Here is a 17563-nt window from a genome sequence, read left to right as displayed (position 1 = left end):
ATAGGTTTGGGGTGTCCACAGCCACACCAGTGGGGAGGCAGGGATCGAATGCTGCTGTTCCCAAACCTACAGCTTGCGGGCTCTTCGGGAAGCGAGCTACCCCTGCAGTTGGAGAAGGGGCCTTGTGGACTCCGCCCCAGAGCACCCGTGGCTTCCTGGCTGCTCCGTGGGGCGCACTCCTAGGATGAGAGGAACTTGGCTTACTGTCCACCCCTAAACAGCTGTGTGACCTTGGGAAAACCAGACCACTTCTCTGTTCCTTACCTGCAAATGGGAATAACTAGATCTGACCCATATACAAAGATTAAAAGATGTGTGAGAAGATGCTGTATAAACGGTGAGGTGGTGGATGGAAGGGAAGAGACGGCAGCCTCATGTGTCCAGCATGGTGCCAAGTGTGATAAGGAACACACTGGCCACAAAAGCGAAAAGAAACAAGTGGGAGGCTATCAAACTAAAAACCTTCTGCACAGCATGGAAACCATCAACAAAATGAAAAGGCAACATTCCGAATGGGAGAAAATATTGGCAAATCATATACTGGTAAGAGGTTAATATTCAAAATACGTAAAGAACTCATACAACCCAACAGCAAAAAGTAAACAATCTGATTAAAAAATGGGCAGAAGGGACTTCCCTGGTGGTCCAGTGGTAAAGAATTCGCCTTCCAGTGCAGGGGATGCGGGTTTGACCCCTGGTCGGCGAACTAAGATCCCACATGCTGCGGGGCAACTAAGCCTGCCTGACACAACTACTGAGCTCACATGCCTCAACTAGAGAGGCTGCATGCCGCAAACTACAGAGCCCACGTACTGTGGAACCCGTGCGCCACAACTAGAGAGAAGCCCGCACACCGCGACGAAGAGCCCACACTCCACAACGATAAAATGATCCCGCGTGCCTCAACGAAGGTCCAGGGTGCCACAACTAAGACCCGACGCACCAAAAGAAAAAAAAAAAAAAAGGCAGAAGACCTGAATAGACATTTTTCCAAAGAAGACAGACTGACCAATAGACACATGAGAAGATGCCCAACATCACTGATCATCAGGGAAATGAAAATCAAAACCACAATGAGATGCCACCTCACACCTGTTAAAATGACCTTCATCAAAAGGGCAAGAAATAAGTGCTGCAGAGGGTGTGGAGAAAAGGGACCCTCTTGCACCGTTGGTGGGAAGGTAAACCGGTGCAGCCACTATGGAGAACAGTACGGAGGTTCCTCAGAAAATTAAAGATACAGCTACCACATGATTGAGTAATTCCACTTTTGAGTATTTAGTCAAAGGAAGCGAAAGCAGGATCTGGAAGAGATATCTGCCCCCCCCATGTTCATTGCAGCACTATTTACAATAGCCAAGTTATGGAAGCAACCTAAATGTCCATCAATGGGTGAATGGATAAAGAAGATGTGAGATATATATATTCCACACAGTGGAATATTATTCAGCCACGAGAAAGAAGGAAATCCTGCCTTTTGGCAACATGGACAGACTTGAGGGCATTATGCTAACGAAATAAGTCAGACAGAGAAAGACAAATACCGCACGGTATTACTTGTCTGTGACTCTTAAAGAGAAAAGAAGTCAAACTCATAGAAACAGAATGTAGAAGAGTGGTTGCCAGGGACGGGGGGCGGGACGGGAGAAATAGTGAGAGGCTGGTGAAAGGGTACAAACTTTCAGCTGTGAGATGAATAAGGTCTGAGGAGCCGATGTAAGGCATAGTTAATAACGTTGTGTTGCATAATTGAAAAAAAAAAAAAGAAGACTGCACGAGACCCAGGCAGACTCTGCCCTCAGCCCAGCAAACATTGAACAAGTAATCAGTGGCCAGCCCGGTGCATGGGATGGGGATGCAGATACCCAAGATGTGGAGTTTGCCGTTTGATTGGGAAATAGAGCATCTCGTTCAAGAATGGAGCGACCTCTAGTTACTAGGACGGTGGGCTGTGAGCTGAACATCTTCTCGTTTAGCTAACCCTAAAGGCACTCAGGCTTCCTGTTCGGTCCACCGCATGCCCCAGCCTCTGCTGTGGCAGCAGTATACCCTGGGGCTGGGCCCAGGCCTCTGCCTTACCTGTGAAATGGGGGGCAGCATCTCTGCCTCTCCAGTCCGTCGTGTTGTGTGTGTGGCCGTGGGTTCCTGGCAGGCAGTGTGGACATGATGCGTAGACAGGCAGGCAGGCCGTTGTGGAGTGTCCGCTGTCTTCTGAGCTCCACGGCGACTCTGAGTGCGGAGGAGACGGTTTTCCTGTTGGGGATGGGATGCCTTGATGCCCTCTTCAGGAAGCGTGAAAAGGAGATGGGGCTGCTCTTTGCAGTTTGAATTGGGTGGAAACTTTGCAAAGCCCGCACAGGAGTGAGTCCAAGCCGCTTCCTCTCTCTCCGCAGAGGCCCCTCGTCTGTGCCGTGTAAGGGCCGTGAGAGTGTCCACCTGGCAGGGGTACTGGGTGTGGAAAAGCTGTGGTCATTCCACTGAAATCAGATTCAGAGACTGGTCTCTCCCTGAAGCGCTTACAGTCTAGTGAGGAGGGAGAAACCCACAGTCCCCAGGTGAGAGCTGTTATGAACCAGCCCAAGACCTGGCGCCTGAAAAGCACCCCGGGTTCGGAAGCAGCAACAGCATCTGTGTGCGCAGAAATCTCTTGCCGGGGCGGCTCTCCTGCGCGTGGCGGTGATTGGCCGGGCCTGACTGCCCCGGAAAGCTCACTTTCAGGGTGCTCACGAGCACTGCCTGGCCGGCTGCTGTTGGCGCTGGCCCCGTTCCTCTCCATGGATTCCTCCCCGCAGGGTTCCTTCGATCACCACGAAAACCACCGGGCAGACCACTTCCCTGGAAGCCAGCGGCTGGGGTGTTTCAAGAAGGAAGGTTGGGCTGGGAAAAGTTGAGTCAATGAGGAACTGAGAAGGTCCCGCTGGATTGGCAACCAGATCTCTGGGGGACTCCCTGGGGGGCTCCCTGGGGAAAGCTCTGCTAGGGCTCCGGGGAGGAAGCGCGTCCCAGCTGGTTGGCAGAAGATCAAGGTGAAAGGAAGCACCTGCAAGCAGACAGCTCTTCCTGGGAGGCAGTAGAAGATGGGGGGGAGGCAGTTGTAGGGAAAAATGGTGTTTCTGTGATGAGAGATTTGATGAGCAAAAGCCTGTGCCAATGACAGCATTGAAGACCAGCGGGGGAGGAGAGGGCCTGATGACGGGGCTTGGAGAGGAGGGAGCACCCCTCTCCTGAGATGGAAGGGAGAGAGGCAAGGGTGGCAGAGGGGGACATTAATAACAGCTGACACAGGGACTTCACTCCCAATGCAGGGGGCCTGGGTTCGATCCCTGGTCAGGGAACTAGATCCCGAAACTAAGAGTCCACATGCCACAACTAAAAAGGATCCTGCATGCCGCAGCTAAGAACCGGCACAACCAAAATAAATAAATTTTTTTTTTTTTTTTGGTACGCGGGCCTCTCACTGTTGTGGCCTCTCCTGTTGCAGAGCACAGGCTCCGGATGCGCAGGCTCAGCGGCCATGGCTCACGGGCCCAGCCGCTCTGCGGCATGTGGGATCCTCCCGGACCAGGGCACGAACCCGCATCCCCTGCATCGGCAGGCGGACTCTCAACCACTGCGCCACCAGGGAAGCCCATAAATATTTTTAAAAAAGGAAAAAAAACCAGCTGACACTTATTAAGCACTTATTGTGTGCCAAGTTCTATTGTAAGTGCTTTGCGTGTCTTAACTCGTTTCACCCTCAAAACGCTTTAGAGAAGTTCTATTGTTAACCCCATTTATAGATGAGGAAACCAAGGCAAGGCTGTACCGAGGAGTTAGGCAGGATGACGCAAGGAGTCTTACTCCAGGAAGTGAGAAAAGGAGGGCCGGGGTGGGCCACCGCTGGGAGGGCGGCCAGCAGCTCCTCAAGACCACTGCAATGATCGGAGAGATAGAGCAGCCTTAGTAATCGCAGGAGGAGGGCTTTTGCTTAGAAGAATACTTTCCCAGTTGTTGCTTTTTTTATAAATTTATTTATTTTTGGCTGCATTGGGTCTTTGTTGCCGCGCGTGGGCTTTCTCTAGTTGCCGTGAGCGGGGGCTACTCTTTGTTGTGGTGCGCGGGCTTCTCATCGCGGTGGCTTCCGTTGTTGCTAAGCCTGGGCTCTAGGCGCATAGGCTTCAGTAGTTGTGGCTTGCGGGCTTAGTGGCTCCGCGGCATGTGGGATCTTCCCGGACCAGGGCTCAAACCCGTGTCCCCTGCATCGGCAGGCGGATTCTTAACCACTGCACCACCACGGAAGTCCCTCCCAGTTGTTCTTTAAAACAAGGAAACTTATTCCCCCAGCCCCCAAATCAAACCCAATGGGCGTCTCTAACACATAATCTGACCAAATCAGAGCTGCCCTGGTTGAAGTGGAAGGTCCATGCCCTGCCTTCTCCACTTGCCTCCTGACCTCAGGGGGGGTCCTGGGGCAGCCGGGGGTGCCCTGAGTTTCCTCAGGGCACAGGAGAGAAGCACAGCGTTTCCGTAAGACCAGACTTGTTCATATGAACGTTCAAAGAGCCAGCAGCGTGTTTTCAGGGGAAACCTCTCTGAAAAGGAGAGGCAGGCAGTTCTTTTCCCAGTCTCTGTGACCCCTATTCCTTGGCGGCGGAGGTGTGGACTAGATGACCTTTAGAGCTCCCCCAGAGGAGACTGAGCAGAGAAGGAAGGAGAAGCAAAGCCTGGTGAGAGGGAGGCCCATGCGAGCTTTCAGCCTTGCTCGGGGCACTGGAGCCCGAGGGCCTACCAGACCAGGGTGACATTTCTGTAGCTTTTTGCCCCTGGCTGCTGGGACATCCGTCATCACCTGCCTTATTAAGACCTTTCCAAAGCTTTCTGAGGAGGACTGTGCAGTTGCCCACGGCACCAAGGAGCAAGGGAAGTCCACCCCTTCCTCTGTGCCCCGGGGGCCTGCAGGAGGCGTGGGGGGCCGGGAGGAGGGAGGGGGGATGGCGCCTGGTAGGTCTCTGATGGCAGCAGAGCTGGGGCTGCGGAGCCCCTCGTTGGCTCACACCGGTATCAGTAATAGTCATTATAAGATTGTGCATCTGTGCAGGGCTTATTAGGTTTCTCCCAAGGCAGTTTCACATTCAAAGTCTTACCAAATCCCCATAACTCAGTGAGATAAATAGGACATGGATAAGAGCCTTGTTTAGGGTGACTTGACCTTCCCCAGGGCCAGCGGCGTGGAGAGGGGGCTGGGTCTCCAACGCCAGCTCCACACTGTTGCTACTGCCTTCCCGGAACCCTCAGCCCCAGGCCCGGGGCCAGCATTTCCCCAGCTCTCCCACCCCACCCCCAACTTTCTCATTGTCCTGCTTTCTGGCCCCCTGGACTCCTTTGGCTCAGTTACGAGCCATCTGGTCTCTGAAAATCCGAGCTAGCAGTTGAAGGGAAGGAAAGGAAAAAGCTGGTGTTTTTTCCTGCTGCTTGGAGGGGGTTAATAATTAGGTGATCGGGGGCAATGGGAGGAGGGAAGTTAGAAATTATTCTCAAGACTCTTGATGAAGTATGAAGAAGTGAGAAGGGGGAGAAAATATTTTGGTCTTACAAAAATCAGCCATATTGGGCTTCCCTGGTGGCGCGGTGCTTGAGAGTCCGCCTGCCGATGCAGGGGACATGGGTTCGTGCCCCGGTCCGGGAAGATCCCACATGCCGCGGAGCGGCTGGGCCCGTGAGCCATGGCCGCTGAGCCTGCACGTCCGGAGCCTGTGCTCCGCAACGGGAGAGGCCACAACAGTGAGAGGCCCGTGTACCGCAAAAAAAAAAAAAATCAGCCATATTAAGGTGCAATTACACACTAAAATTCTTCCATTTTAAGCGTGTAGTTTGATGATTTTTGTCAAACGTCTATAGTTGTGTAGCTACTTCTCAAGCTATGGAACATTTCCATCACCCCGATGACCCCTCGCTCCGTTTTCACTTTAATGTCTCCCCTCCCGTATCACTGAAACTGATCTGCCTTCTGTCACTATTGTTGTGCCTTTTCTAGAGTCTCTAGAATGGGATCATACATTGTGCGGATTTTCGTATCCTTCACTTAATATAAGGCTTTTTTGAAATTCATCCACGTTGGTACATACATGAGTAAGCCGTTCCTTTTCGTTGCTGAGCAGTATTCCATTGTATGGCTACACTACAACTTGTTTATCCATGGGTATTTAGGGGTGCTGGGGTTTTTTTTTTTAACATGAATCTTTAATTTTTTTGTAATAAGTGCCTCTACGTGACTAGTGATATCACTAGTATATTTTCTTTGGTGAAGTATCTGTTCAAATCTTTTGTGCATTTTCCTATAAAGCTGTTCATCTTTTAATTATGAGTTGAAAGAATTGTTCATTTTTCTTAACAGTATCTTTCAAAGAGAAAATTTCTTTTTATTTTGATGAAGTCTAATTCATCAACTTTTTTCTTTTATGGTTTGTGTTTTTGTGTCATATCTAGGAAATCTCTGTGTCCTCTAAGTCGCGGATTTTCTCCTATGTTTTCTTTGAGAAGTTTTATACTTTTGTCTGTTACTTCAGGTCTATGATCTATTTTGTATTAATTTTTATATATGGTGCAAGTTATGAATTGAAGTCCATTTTTTGCATGTGGATATTCAATTGTTTCAGCGCCATCTGTTAAAAAAATTAGTATCCCTCATTGAATTATCTTGGTACTTTTACCACAAATCAATTTACCAAGAATCAACTGATATTTGAATCTATTTCTAGCGTCTCTGTTCAGTTCAGTCCATCTGTATGTCTCTCCTTATGCCAACATCAAATTCTCTTAATTTGGGCAAGTCTTGAAAGCACACAGTGTATGTCCTATAACTTGTTCTTGTTTCTCAGAGTTGTTGTGACCATTCAACGTCTCCCACCCCCCATGAATAGGAGTGACTTCTGAGAAAATAAGGTCATCTTTTCCTCCTATTACCATGTTTAGATAGAGAAGGCTTCCTGGAGGAGGTGATAAAGTTAAGAAAAGGGGGAGGTGGGAGGAGCCCAGTCTCCAGGCTCTACCGGCACTGGTGACGGTGGCACCAGGACGGGTCGGGGCGATGAAGGTGCCGGGAATGACTTTATGATTTCTCCCTTTTCCTGAAGCTCAAGACAGCTCCGTCGGAGAGGTTCCCTGGCTGTTTCCTTCCAGAGGCTGGGGGTTAGAGCTGCTGTCTTCAGCCTGGTGAAGGGGAGGGGGGCCTCCTTCAAAGCTGTGCCACAGGGGTCCTGGCTTTTCCTCCTCAGTTCTCCTGCTGGGCGTCCCCTCCCGCATCCTCCGCCACTTCACCCACCGCATCACCGCACGTCTCATCAGTTCCTCTCAACTACTCGGCTGTGTGGATGGCCAAGCAGTGGAATCCTGAGTCTCAAACTAGAGACGCGGGAAATTGTAGGTGCACAGCCTCCCGTGGCTCGGAGCCTGGCCTGGCTACAACCTCATTAGCTCCTGGCAGCTCTGGGTGTTTCTTCCCCCTCCAGCCAGCTGGCCTCTGAGGTCTCTGCCCTTCCCCAGGCAGCACCACCACTCTCTTCTCCGCTTCCTGGCTCTTTCAGAGTAAGAAACAGGGTCCTCTTCCAGAGGAACCCCAGCTCCTCCTCTTCCTTCAGGTCCACGCTGACTCCTTGGAAGACCCTTAACCCCCATCTTGCTCGGGTGATGCCCTGAAATGCCCCGATGGCCCGCTCCTCTCATCCCCTGAGAACTCCATGCTCCTTCCCAGCCCAGCGTGGCAGCAAGACCAGGGACAAGCCACACACTCAAACCCTCATTCTGGGTCCGGACCGCCCCGCTCTAGGGTCAGCACATCCACCCACAATCCAGCCACCCCATCAACACTCATCGACTTGGGCCACCTGGGGCATTCTGGGTCCGGACTGCCCCGCTCTGGGGTCAGCACGTCCACCCACAAGCCAGCCACCCCATCATCACTCATCGACTTGGGCCACCTGGGGCCGCTAAAGCCAGGGAGGACTGAGTTCTGCCTAAAGTCAGGGGCCCTGGGATCACGAACCCGGGAAATAAGCTTTCAGCCTGGATACCGTACGCCTCCCTCCTTTGGAATTCCAAGAGCCCAGGACCCAGAATGGGTTGTGCTCTTTTTTCAGAGGGGCCCCCTTCCATTGCCAACGTGCTGGGGCCGCTCAGTTCCAGATCTCCGAGGGCCACCGCCTTGGGCTGCGAACTGCACAGACTGCGAGGTGAACGATGCAGCATGGCAGCTCCGGGAAAGCCCCTCCCGGGCTCCTGCCCTGGGCCGGGTTGGAGGCTGTAGGATTCCAAGGTTCCTGGTGCACCTTGAAGGGTCCCCCTCACCCCAAAGCGCAGCGGTTGCCCTGAGGCCTGTGAGCACGGGCTTTCCTCCTTCCTTTACCTCCCCAGCAGCAAGGGGAGACAGGCCCGCCTCTAGGTCCTCCACCTAAATGCCCAGCATCTTCGGGATTCGCTCCACCTGCGGAGCCTGTTTCCACCACAATGAAATGGGGATGCAGCGATGTTGCAGGTTGCCATCTGCCCTGTTTGATGAATTAGGTACCAAGGGCAGAGGTCTGAGAAGCAAGTTCTGAGAGCAGCAGGTTCTTGCTACGTGGAGGGGACGTTTTCTGCCTCTCGGTGCTCACAAAATGCAGCACCTGCTGACTTCAGGCATTCAGAGAGCACCCTTCGTGGAAGAAAAATTCTTCCTTTCTTTCTGGCATTTGAGCTGATGAAATTAAAGCCTGGGTCAGAAAAGTGAATGAATAAAACGTTCGCTCGTATGACCCTTACCTTTATGATGTGTTTGTGCATTCACGTTGTATCTGCTCGCCTAAACACCCTGCCAAGTGAAGGATTTACTGTTATCCTACTGGTGAGAAAACAGGCTTCGGGAGATAAAGGACTTGACGAACCTACACAGGGGTTGTGATCCGCTTGTGGAGGGCTGGTGAACCCAGCACAGATCCCAGCACCTTACTGGGGCTGGGTTGAGGGCAAGGCCTCAGGCCAGCTGTCCTGGGTTCTGTGGACAGGCCCCCCGCCTCACATCTGCACAGGCTGTGATGGGTGGTGCCGCCCCGGGGACCCTGTCTCGTCCCTCCTGTCCCCCACTTCCCTTCTCAGCCTCTGGTGCCTGGTGGTCTGGTGTCTCTGGTATGGGGGCAGTGCTCCCAGGGAAGGCGGGAAGAGAGGGAGGCAGAGAGGAGGGGCTGTGACCTGCAGGCCAGGGATTCAGGGATCAGCTCAAGCGCGGTGGCAGGACAGGCCTCGGACTCGGGCAGCGATGGACAAACAAGGCGACGATCCCCCGCCCGTGTTCTCATTATGGCTGGAGAAAGTTCCAGCTTCAGTCAAACAGGAACTTCATCGTTGGTCAATGTGGCTGCTCTCCTGGCGGGTGGACTCCCTGAGGCGTGGGATGCTTGTTTGCACGCTCATGCACTGGGTACCAGCAGTGTGTACCCGGCACTGGGCTAAGCAGCGGGGACCCCCGTCCAGGGCGTGGGGCCTGGACGTGAGTGTCCACTGGCCATAAACCTTACAAAGTAGAATAATGGACACAATCCTTGAAACCTGCCTGCCTGGGCTTTAGGCTCTCCTGCTAACTAGCTGTGTGACCTTGGACAAGTCACTTACATCCTCTGAGCGTTGGTTTTCTCATTTGTATAAAAGAGGCTGATAACACAGACCATAACGAGTTGTCATGAGAAACGAGGCATGTGTTGAACGCCTGAGAGTTCACCTGTGGTTCACAGACTCCCCCGGCCTCCGCTTCCTCATCTGGAGACTGAGGAGGAAGTTTTGTTGGATGCTGTTTTGCGAGTTTTAACAAAGTGACACATGGAAGGTGCTTAGAACAGTACATGCCACATAGTAAACACTATGAAGTGCTGAAATATGATTATTAGTATTTTGCGGCCCCGATTTTGTCTTCTATCGTCTGTCTGTTTATCCGTCTATCCATCCATCCATCTATCTATCTATATCTATCTAGCCATCCATCCATCCGTCCATCTATATTTATCTATCTATCCATCCATCCATCCATCTCTATCTATCCATCTCTAGCCCTTACTTGTACTTTACTAGCTTTCCCACTAACATCCTCTTTTTGTCCCAGGATCCCCCCAAGTGCACCACGTGGCGGTTAGTTATCACGTCTCAGTTTTCTCTGGTCTGTGACAGTTTCTGTCTCTTTGTGGATTTCAAGACCGTGACAGTTTTGAGGAGGACTGGTCAGATATTTTGTAGAATGTCCTCGATTTGGGTCTGTCTGATGCTCTCCCACGTTTGGAATGGGTTATAGGTTTGGGGGAAGGATACCACAGAGGTGACGTGCCTTCCCATCACTTCTCCACTTTTTTCTTCCAATTTTGTCTCTAATGAGAATCAATTCTTGGGGTTCCTCTGTGTGGGTTCTCCTCTGAGGTGGAGGGAAGGGAGGTCTGGGGCTGACTTAAGCTAAGACCTGCCCAGATGAGGCACTTGGACGGTGACCTCGGGCAGGGCAGGGGGCCAGGGTGGTTAGAGGTGGGTAGCATGAAATTAATCCCAGAAGGAGGCGCCCAAGGGGGTGTCTATTGGGAAGCCCCTGTCCCAGGCTGAGAAGGCCCATGGGCAGGAGGTGGATAGAGAAGAAACAGGGGAGGGGCTGAAGGCAAACTCCTCCTCCCAGCTGGACTGTCCTTAGGGACCCCATCAGTAGGAACCCCAAAGGAGACTGCGACCCCCAGTACACTGCCAGCCCGAGCCTGAGGTGTGGAAGGACTTGGAGGTTTATGTCTCCCATTGCACACGCCAATGCATCCGCGTCTGGAGACCTGGGAGGACCACGTGGAACCTGCCTCAATGCTGCTCAGGGGAGCGGCTCCCAGCCCTGGGAGGTTGATCAGAACAGAGCCCTTTCGGGTCTGACTTTCTCTGACTTCATGATGGTGACTGCGTGCCAAAGGGGAGAAGGCAGGAGGTCAGCATAACTTTATCCAAAAGTAATTTCAGGGGAGTTCCCTGGCGGTCGGTGGTTAGGACTCGGTGCTCTCACTGCCATGGCCCGGGTTCAATCCCTGAGTGGGGGACTAAGATTCCACGAGTCGCACAGCACAGCCAAAAAAACAAAAACAAAACAACAACAACAAAAATAATTTCAGCGTTAAGTCTCAAGGTGGCTCAAGACAGGTATTAGAATCCCAGCCTCGCAGCAACGGAAGGACCTTGGAAATTGTGTAGTCGAATGGCTCTCAATTCTGGCTGCCCTTAGAAAATCACCTGGGAGCTTAGAAAATGTCCTGCTGCCCCTGACCCTGGCCAGCCCAAGTGAATCCGTAATTTAAAAAATCTCCTGGAGAGATTAGTAAGCAGCTGGGGCTGGGAACCGCTCCCGTGGTTCATTAGTAAATAAGCTGAAATGCAGGACAGGTGAACCAGGTATCACAACGCGAGCCACCTGTCGCGGTGGCCCCAGAGCCCGGATCTCCACCTTCCGGTCAGTTTTTTCACCCACGTCGGACAAATCTCTCATCAAGCCGTCAACCCTAAGCCCTCTACGGGTGTTTTGCATATGATCAGCTTACAAATGTTCACTGCATGCAATTCTGTGCATCTTGGATGAACAGATCTAGTTCTGCCTCGCTGGTTGGACCTTAGTGGGGGAAAGGGTTATAGAGGGCTAACCATGATCATGACAAAAGATACAGTCAAATAAATGTTATGTCACATGGAGGAGCCTACGGCAGGGATCGGGGCGCAGAAGTAGAAGAGGTCAGGGGCTGCAAACAGGAGGCAGTGTTTGCGTTGACTCCGTGCTGCACGTTCTCCCCTGGGTAGTGTTTGGGACCTTGGTGTTACCCAGGGGCAAGGTGTTGAGGCAGGAGCACCTTGGGTCAGAGGGCGCTGACCTTCTTCCTCTGCTCTGCCCTCAGGAATGAGACCGTGCTGCACCAGTTCTGCTGCCCAGCCGCCGACGCCGAGCAGAAGCCCGCCTGCTCTGACCTGGCCTCCCAAAGGTGGGAATAATCGCTGGACGGTCCTCCCTTCCCCACCCCCACTGTCCTTCCCCCTCCAAGCAGAGCGCACACCAGGGCCCTACTTGGCCTCTTCCTCCCGAGTCTTGTGGGATTTTTGTTTGTTTTTAGCTCCTCCCTCATATTTCCACCTCTCCGTCCTTCCTCTGGACCCCAGATGAGCAGTTCCCAATTTTTAGGTCATGATACCCTGCTGTGCAAATCCCAAACCTACGCTCCTTCCCACTAACCAGCCTGTAAAAAGTTCACCTTTTTAAACGTCAGGGAAAATTAGCTTGATTATATCTATACGTCTCACGTGGCACCCGAAGGTGCCCCACCAATAATAGTACCCATCCTGCCTCTCATATCCAAGATTTGCATTTTTCTCTCTAATCTTTCTCCTTCCACAAAGGAGCCAAGGTAACTTCGATTTGAAGGTTTATCATACTGCGCTGGGTTTGCCGACCACCTGGGAAGGGAGGGGGCCCACTGAGAAGTCAGGTCTGGAGTCCCGTCCCAGGCTCTCTTCCCTGCCCTGCTCTGCATCGTTCGCTGGCCCTCTCTTTTCCCCACAGGCTCTCTCCATCGCTTTCGTTCTTCCCCTCCCCTCCATCGTCCACCGCCTCTGACCCTCCGCCTCTCCTCCTCCCCTGCGTCAATGTCCTCTCCCCCCGGCTCGACCTGGAGCTGCCCCCTCTGTACTGGTCACACTTTGTCCTCTTCTCTTTCCCCCAAGTTTTCCATCTCAGTTCAGTGCATTTCTCTTTTCTTTCCTTGTTTTTACTTCCCCGGGGGTCAGGATACTCGGATTCCAGCCTGAAACACACCCCATCTGCAGTCTCCTCTTGTTGGAATGAACTTGGGCAAGTTCCTGGATTCCCCTGGACCCCACCTTCCCCGTCTGTACGATGAAGGGGCTGGTCTATGTAGGGAACAGCATGACTTCTCATCTCACCGAGGCTTCTGGGCTGCTCAGGGCCTGGACAGGCTTTAGGACCTGTCTCATGGGAGGGCAGCAGAAGGTTCAGAGCCGCGAGCACCCTGGCCCAGACCTGCTGCACTAAGGGCTGCCTCCAGGTTGAAGCCTCAGTGATTCCATGACCCCTTCATTCCTTGGGAAGTAACTGGGCAGTCATCAGAGATGGCAGCCGGTGGGCTTGGGGATGGAAAACCTCCCCCGAAAGGTGTTACTGCTTGTTTTCCCTCAAAGGGAGTCCGAGCGGGTTGGGAGAGGCAGGACCCTGGGGAGGCAATGGTGGGAGTTGAGCCATAATAAGGGGCCCACCCTGGGGATCCAGGACTGCAGGAGGCACGACCACACCGGGGGACAGAGACGAGGGGAGGCCAGAGCTGTGCCGATGCCCAGAGGTCTCGGGGCCGAGCTCTGTGCCCAGGACCTAAGGAGAGTGAGGCCACCTGGATCTCGAGGGGCTCCCCATCCAGGGGGCATGCGATGCCCCCAAGTTGAAAATGGCCCTCCTGGAAACTGGAAGGAAGAAGAGAAACGGGAGAAAGAGATGGTGGGAGAGGAAAGGAAAGGGGGCAGAGAGTGAGTGGCCCAGAGTGATGGACAGCAAGGAGGGAGGGTGATGGACAGCAAGGAGGGTGATGGACAGCAAAGAGGGTGATGGACAGCAAGGAGGGAGGGTGATGGACAGCAAGGAGGGAGATGGACAGCAAGGAGTGGGAGGGCCTAGCTCCATCCCCTGGGCGGTCACTCTCAGACACAGGAGAGGCTTCTTCCTAGACATGTACTCCTTGGCAGGGAGGAGCTGTCTGCTCTGTCTCCTGCCCAGCAGGCCACCTCAGTCCCGTCCACCTCCATTGCTGCCACCCAAGCACCGGCATCAGGTGAGGGTGGATAACAGGGCGCCCCCAAGATGCTCATGCCCGGCAGGCGCTGGGGACGGAAATCCTCCCTTGGGTCTCCCACGCCCCTTCCTCTCTCTCCCGCTCACCCCTCCGTCTTTTTCTCCAACTGCCTGGCCTCCTACCCCAAAGCCCTGAGTCCTGGTCGGAGGCGGTGGGAGGACCTGGTACGGGAGACAGAGGCGGTATACTGGGGCGGGGCGGGGTGCTGCCCCTTCATGGGGGCCGGGCGCCAGGGGAGCAGGCTTCTTATACATCTATTATCAGTTTCCCATGGTGGGGCAGTGATGCTGGGAGGGAAGGTGGGAGGTGGGAGATTCTCTTGGTCCCCGAGGGCCTGTGACACTGCCCACTGCCGCCCTCCGTCTACACGGTCCAGATCCTCGGTCGCTGTCTGCTTCTGTTCCCAGTTATCCCAAGTCGTCCCATCTGTCTGGCCTGTAGTTTCCTGGAGTGTGTTTCTGTCTGTTTGTCTGTCCGTCTGTCTGATGTCAGCATCTCAGCTTCTCTGGGAGGAGCCCCCTGGGTGCCTTCAGACGTCCAGTAGTCTGCGTGTCAGTCAGTCTGTCTGTTCTTGGCTTCCTGGGGGGATTCCACCCCCAGATACGTTTTCTCCCATCAGACTCCCAACATCCCTGTTCCCAGCCTTATCCGTGACCTTCCCAGCCCCTCCCTTCCCTTTGACCAGGCATCCCCGCCCCCAGAGAGCATACCCAATCCCTCCCCCACCCTGCCCCCGAGTCACTCTAAGGAGGTGCCCAGGTCAGAGGCCTTGTGTGCTGTGAGAGCACACGGGTTCCCACCGGCTCAGCAGGGCCCCGGCCGAGACGGCCTCCTCTGGGGTTTCCAGGGATAAGCCAGGTGGTCTCTACAGGGGGCCCAGTAAGGACTCCACGCCATCAGTCAGAGCTCAGGGTCAGGGTCTTTGGTGTGTGAGAGCAGGGCTGGCCACCTCCCTCCTCTGTACCTGGCCAACAGTGACCCAGGTCAGCAGAGCCTGAGGTGCCACGCCCTCCCTGTCCCCACCCAAGCTGTGGGGCTGAGCGAGAGTCCCCTTCCTGAGCCACTGGCCTCATCCCCGGCGAGTGGCGGCCCATCACCCCTAGCGCCTCTGATCAGACGCACAGAGACCAGCTGCTGCAGCCTGAGGAAAACCCTCGGCCAAGGGAGACCTGGGGGTCCAGGAGAGACCCTTGCCCCTCCCAAAGCCCCAGTCCTCGGGGTGTGTGTGTGGGAGGGGCTAGGACGGCCTTCCCCAGCTACCCAAAGGGCAGCCCTGGGGGATGGGGTCAGGAGAAACTCTGTCTTGGGACACGGAGCCTGGGGGGAGCGAGGGATGGGCACAGTGGGCCAGGGGACGGGGTGCAGTGGCGTGGTTATGGGGTTGGCGAGGTCTCTGAGGCTGGACCACCCGTGCATCGCCCCAGGCACACAATCCATGCTCCCCCCCCACCCCCCCCACCCCCCCCCCCCGCTGCCACTAATGACAGGGCTTTATTCCGGGCCACTGAATAGGCCAGTAATCACAGCCCTGCTTTCCATCCATGGGCTCTCCTCCCTCTGGGGCTCTCAGTGACGTCAGGAACAATGACCCTGGAGCTGGCCGCTGCGTCCTGCATCTAGAGAAATAGTGGCCCATTTGTCTCCGTGGGTGGCAGTGGGGCCCGAGAGGAGGAAGGCTCGCTTCTGTTAGAGTAATGACAGGAGGTGGCGGGGGAGGAGGGGTCAGGAGGGGGCCACTGGGCAGGAAACAGAACCACCCCCAGCCCTGGGGAGAGGGAGGGTCTGGGGGGGCACGCTGCGTGTTGGGTCCTTCCGCTAGGATGGAAGAGGCCTAATATTACGGAACATGCCAGGGCCGTGTCACTAAGCACTCAGTACTTTATCTCGCTTCATTCCGTGTGACAGCGCTGTGGCCATTTGCAGATAAGGACTGGATGGTGGAGAGAAGTTTGGGGTCTTGACAGAGGGACCCCTGCCAGCTAGTTTTGGAGCCGGAAGGTCAGCCCAGGCTGAACTCCGACAGGCAGCCGCTTTCCACGGAGCTGCCGCTAGGATTTTCTTTAGGAGCATAGGAGCAATCCTTCCAGCCATTCCATTTGATCCTAAATAACATCTATTTTCTCTGATTATAAGTTATACTGCTAGTTGTTGGAAATGTGGTAAATGCAGAAGTATAAAGAAGAAAATAAAAATGGAAGGCAGTCATATAGAATGAACCACCGTTAATATATTAGTGTGCAACCAGCCAGGCCGGGGGCCCTGCTTGGGACCCCTGAGGAGGGGACACCCAGCCAGGAGCGGTGTTGCAGGGAGAGCCCTGCGTCAGCAACCACCGCATCTTGTCTCCCCACAGCGGCCGGAGGCCTGATCAATGGACCAGCCAGAATTTACTCAGGGATCACAGAGCAATTAAATTCTCAAATCGATACAGTTTAGGCTTCAAACAGCTGGGCTCGGGGGCCACTGAGTCCTTTCCGGCTGCATTAGTCGCATCCAGGCTCCAAGGCTGCTGGGAACCCTGCCCCACCCCCCGAGGAAGTGGGGGGGGGGTCATTCTGGGGCTGCAGAACTGCATGCTCTTCCCCAGAGAAGCACAGAAAGGCCTCAGCTTCCCTCGTGGCCCTGGGTGGAGGCAGCGCAGGGGTGGAAGCAGGCCCACCCGGCCTGCCCGGCCACCAATCTCTGGGGTCCTCGCATCTTCACGTGAGGAGGGCCACGGGCAGCAGAAAGGCCAGGGGGGAGCTGTCCCATCTCCGAGGAGACCAGAGATTCTTTTCCAGAGGTCTTTGCAGGGGTTGGGGTCCTGCACCCTGAGCCAGGGCTGTGAAGACCCCCAGAGTGCGCTGCCCTGGAGTGGAGCCCAGGAGGGAGCCCTGGGGGTTGAGGACCTCCGTCCATGGTGGGCGCGGCAGACTGCCTTCAGCGCAGAGCAGCGGGCGTGGGGAGGGGCTGCTCCTCCATCTTTGCGCTTTGTGAGCAGATGTGCCCCCTGTCCTCTGAGGGTCCCCGTGTCGTCTCTTCAGAGTCCAGCCCGGCTGGCTCCATACCAGAGGGTGACCTCAACGGAGGTGGCAGAGGAATTTGGTCCTGGAGCCAGGGAAGTCTGTCCCCTGTCACTTTACCCCTCTGTGCTCTTTGCCTCACCTGTGTCTTCCCTGCCAGACCCTGGAGACACAGAAGACAAAACAGATGCTGTCTGGGTGGGGACGTCCCCCTAACTCAACGGACAGCAGGAAAGCTCTGTCCTGAGCTGCTGTCTGCCGTTCTGCTCTGTGGGACGTGGGACTCATGTCTGGAACGATCTCCTGTGTGCCTTTCCTCCCAGGCCTGGCCATCCTCCGAGGTGGTCTCTCCCAGGACCTAGGTGGTCACCAGAGGTACTCAGGAAACGCACCTGCCCAGGGGGCGGTGCCTGGGCCGCCATGTGAGCCAGGCCAGGCTGGGCCCGCCTCCAGACAGCCCGCTTCCCGTCAGTCAGCAGCATGTTTGGAGCAGGTTAGAGAATCCCTCCTCCCTCGGTGTTTCTATTACGTGTCCCTGCACCCGCCAAAGGGAAGGAGAATGCTAGCTGCCATGTGCTGAGCGCTTGCTGTGTACCATAGACACGGGTATTATTTAATTCTCACTGAAAACTCATAAAATGTTGTTATTCCATGTTACACACACGCAAGCTGGGGCTCAGAGGTGATGAATGACTTGTCCAC

At 54.6% G+C, this 17563-nt stretch overlaps 1 protein-coding gene across 6 annotated transcripts in view; it reads left to right on the top strand.

Annotated features, from left to right (window-relative positions):
- IQSEC3 (IQ motif and Sec7 domain ArfGEF 3) overlaps window positions 1-17563 on the top strand; it is a 98447-nt gene that overhangs the window by 17966 nt on the left and 62918 nt on the right. For all 6 annotated transcript variants that reach the window (XM_067756104.1, XM_067756103.1, XM_067756108.1 and 3 more), the window contains exon 2: window positions 11904-11987. In XM_067756104.1, the coding sequence (XP_067612205.1) occupies window positions 11904-11987 (84 nt within the window). The remainder of the gene's footprint in view (window positions 1-11903; window positions 11988-17563) is intronic.

This window comes from Pseudorca crassidens, chromosome 11 (assembly GCF_039906515.1).
Source record: "Pseudorca crassidens isolate mPseCra1 chromosome 11, mPseCra1.hap1, whole genome shotgun sequence".
NCBI lineage: Eukaryota > Metazoa > Chordata > Mammalia > Artiodactyla > Delphinidae > Pseudorca > Pseudorca crassidens.
Note: the sequence above shows the minus strand (reverse complement) of the source record. Positions and strands in the feature narration are given on the sequence as shown.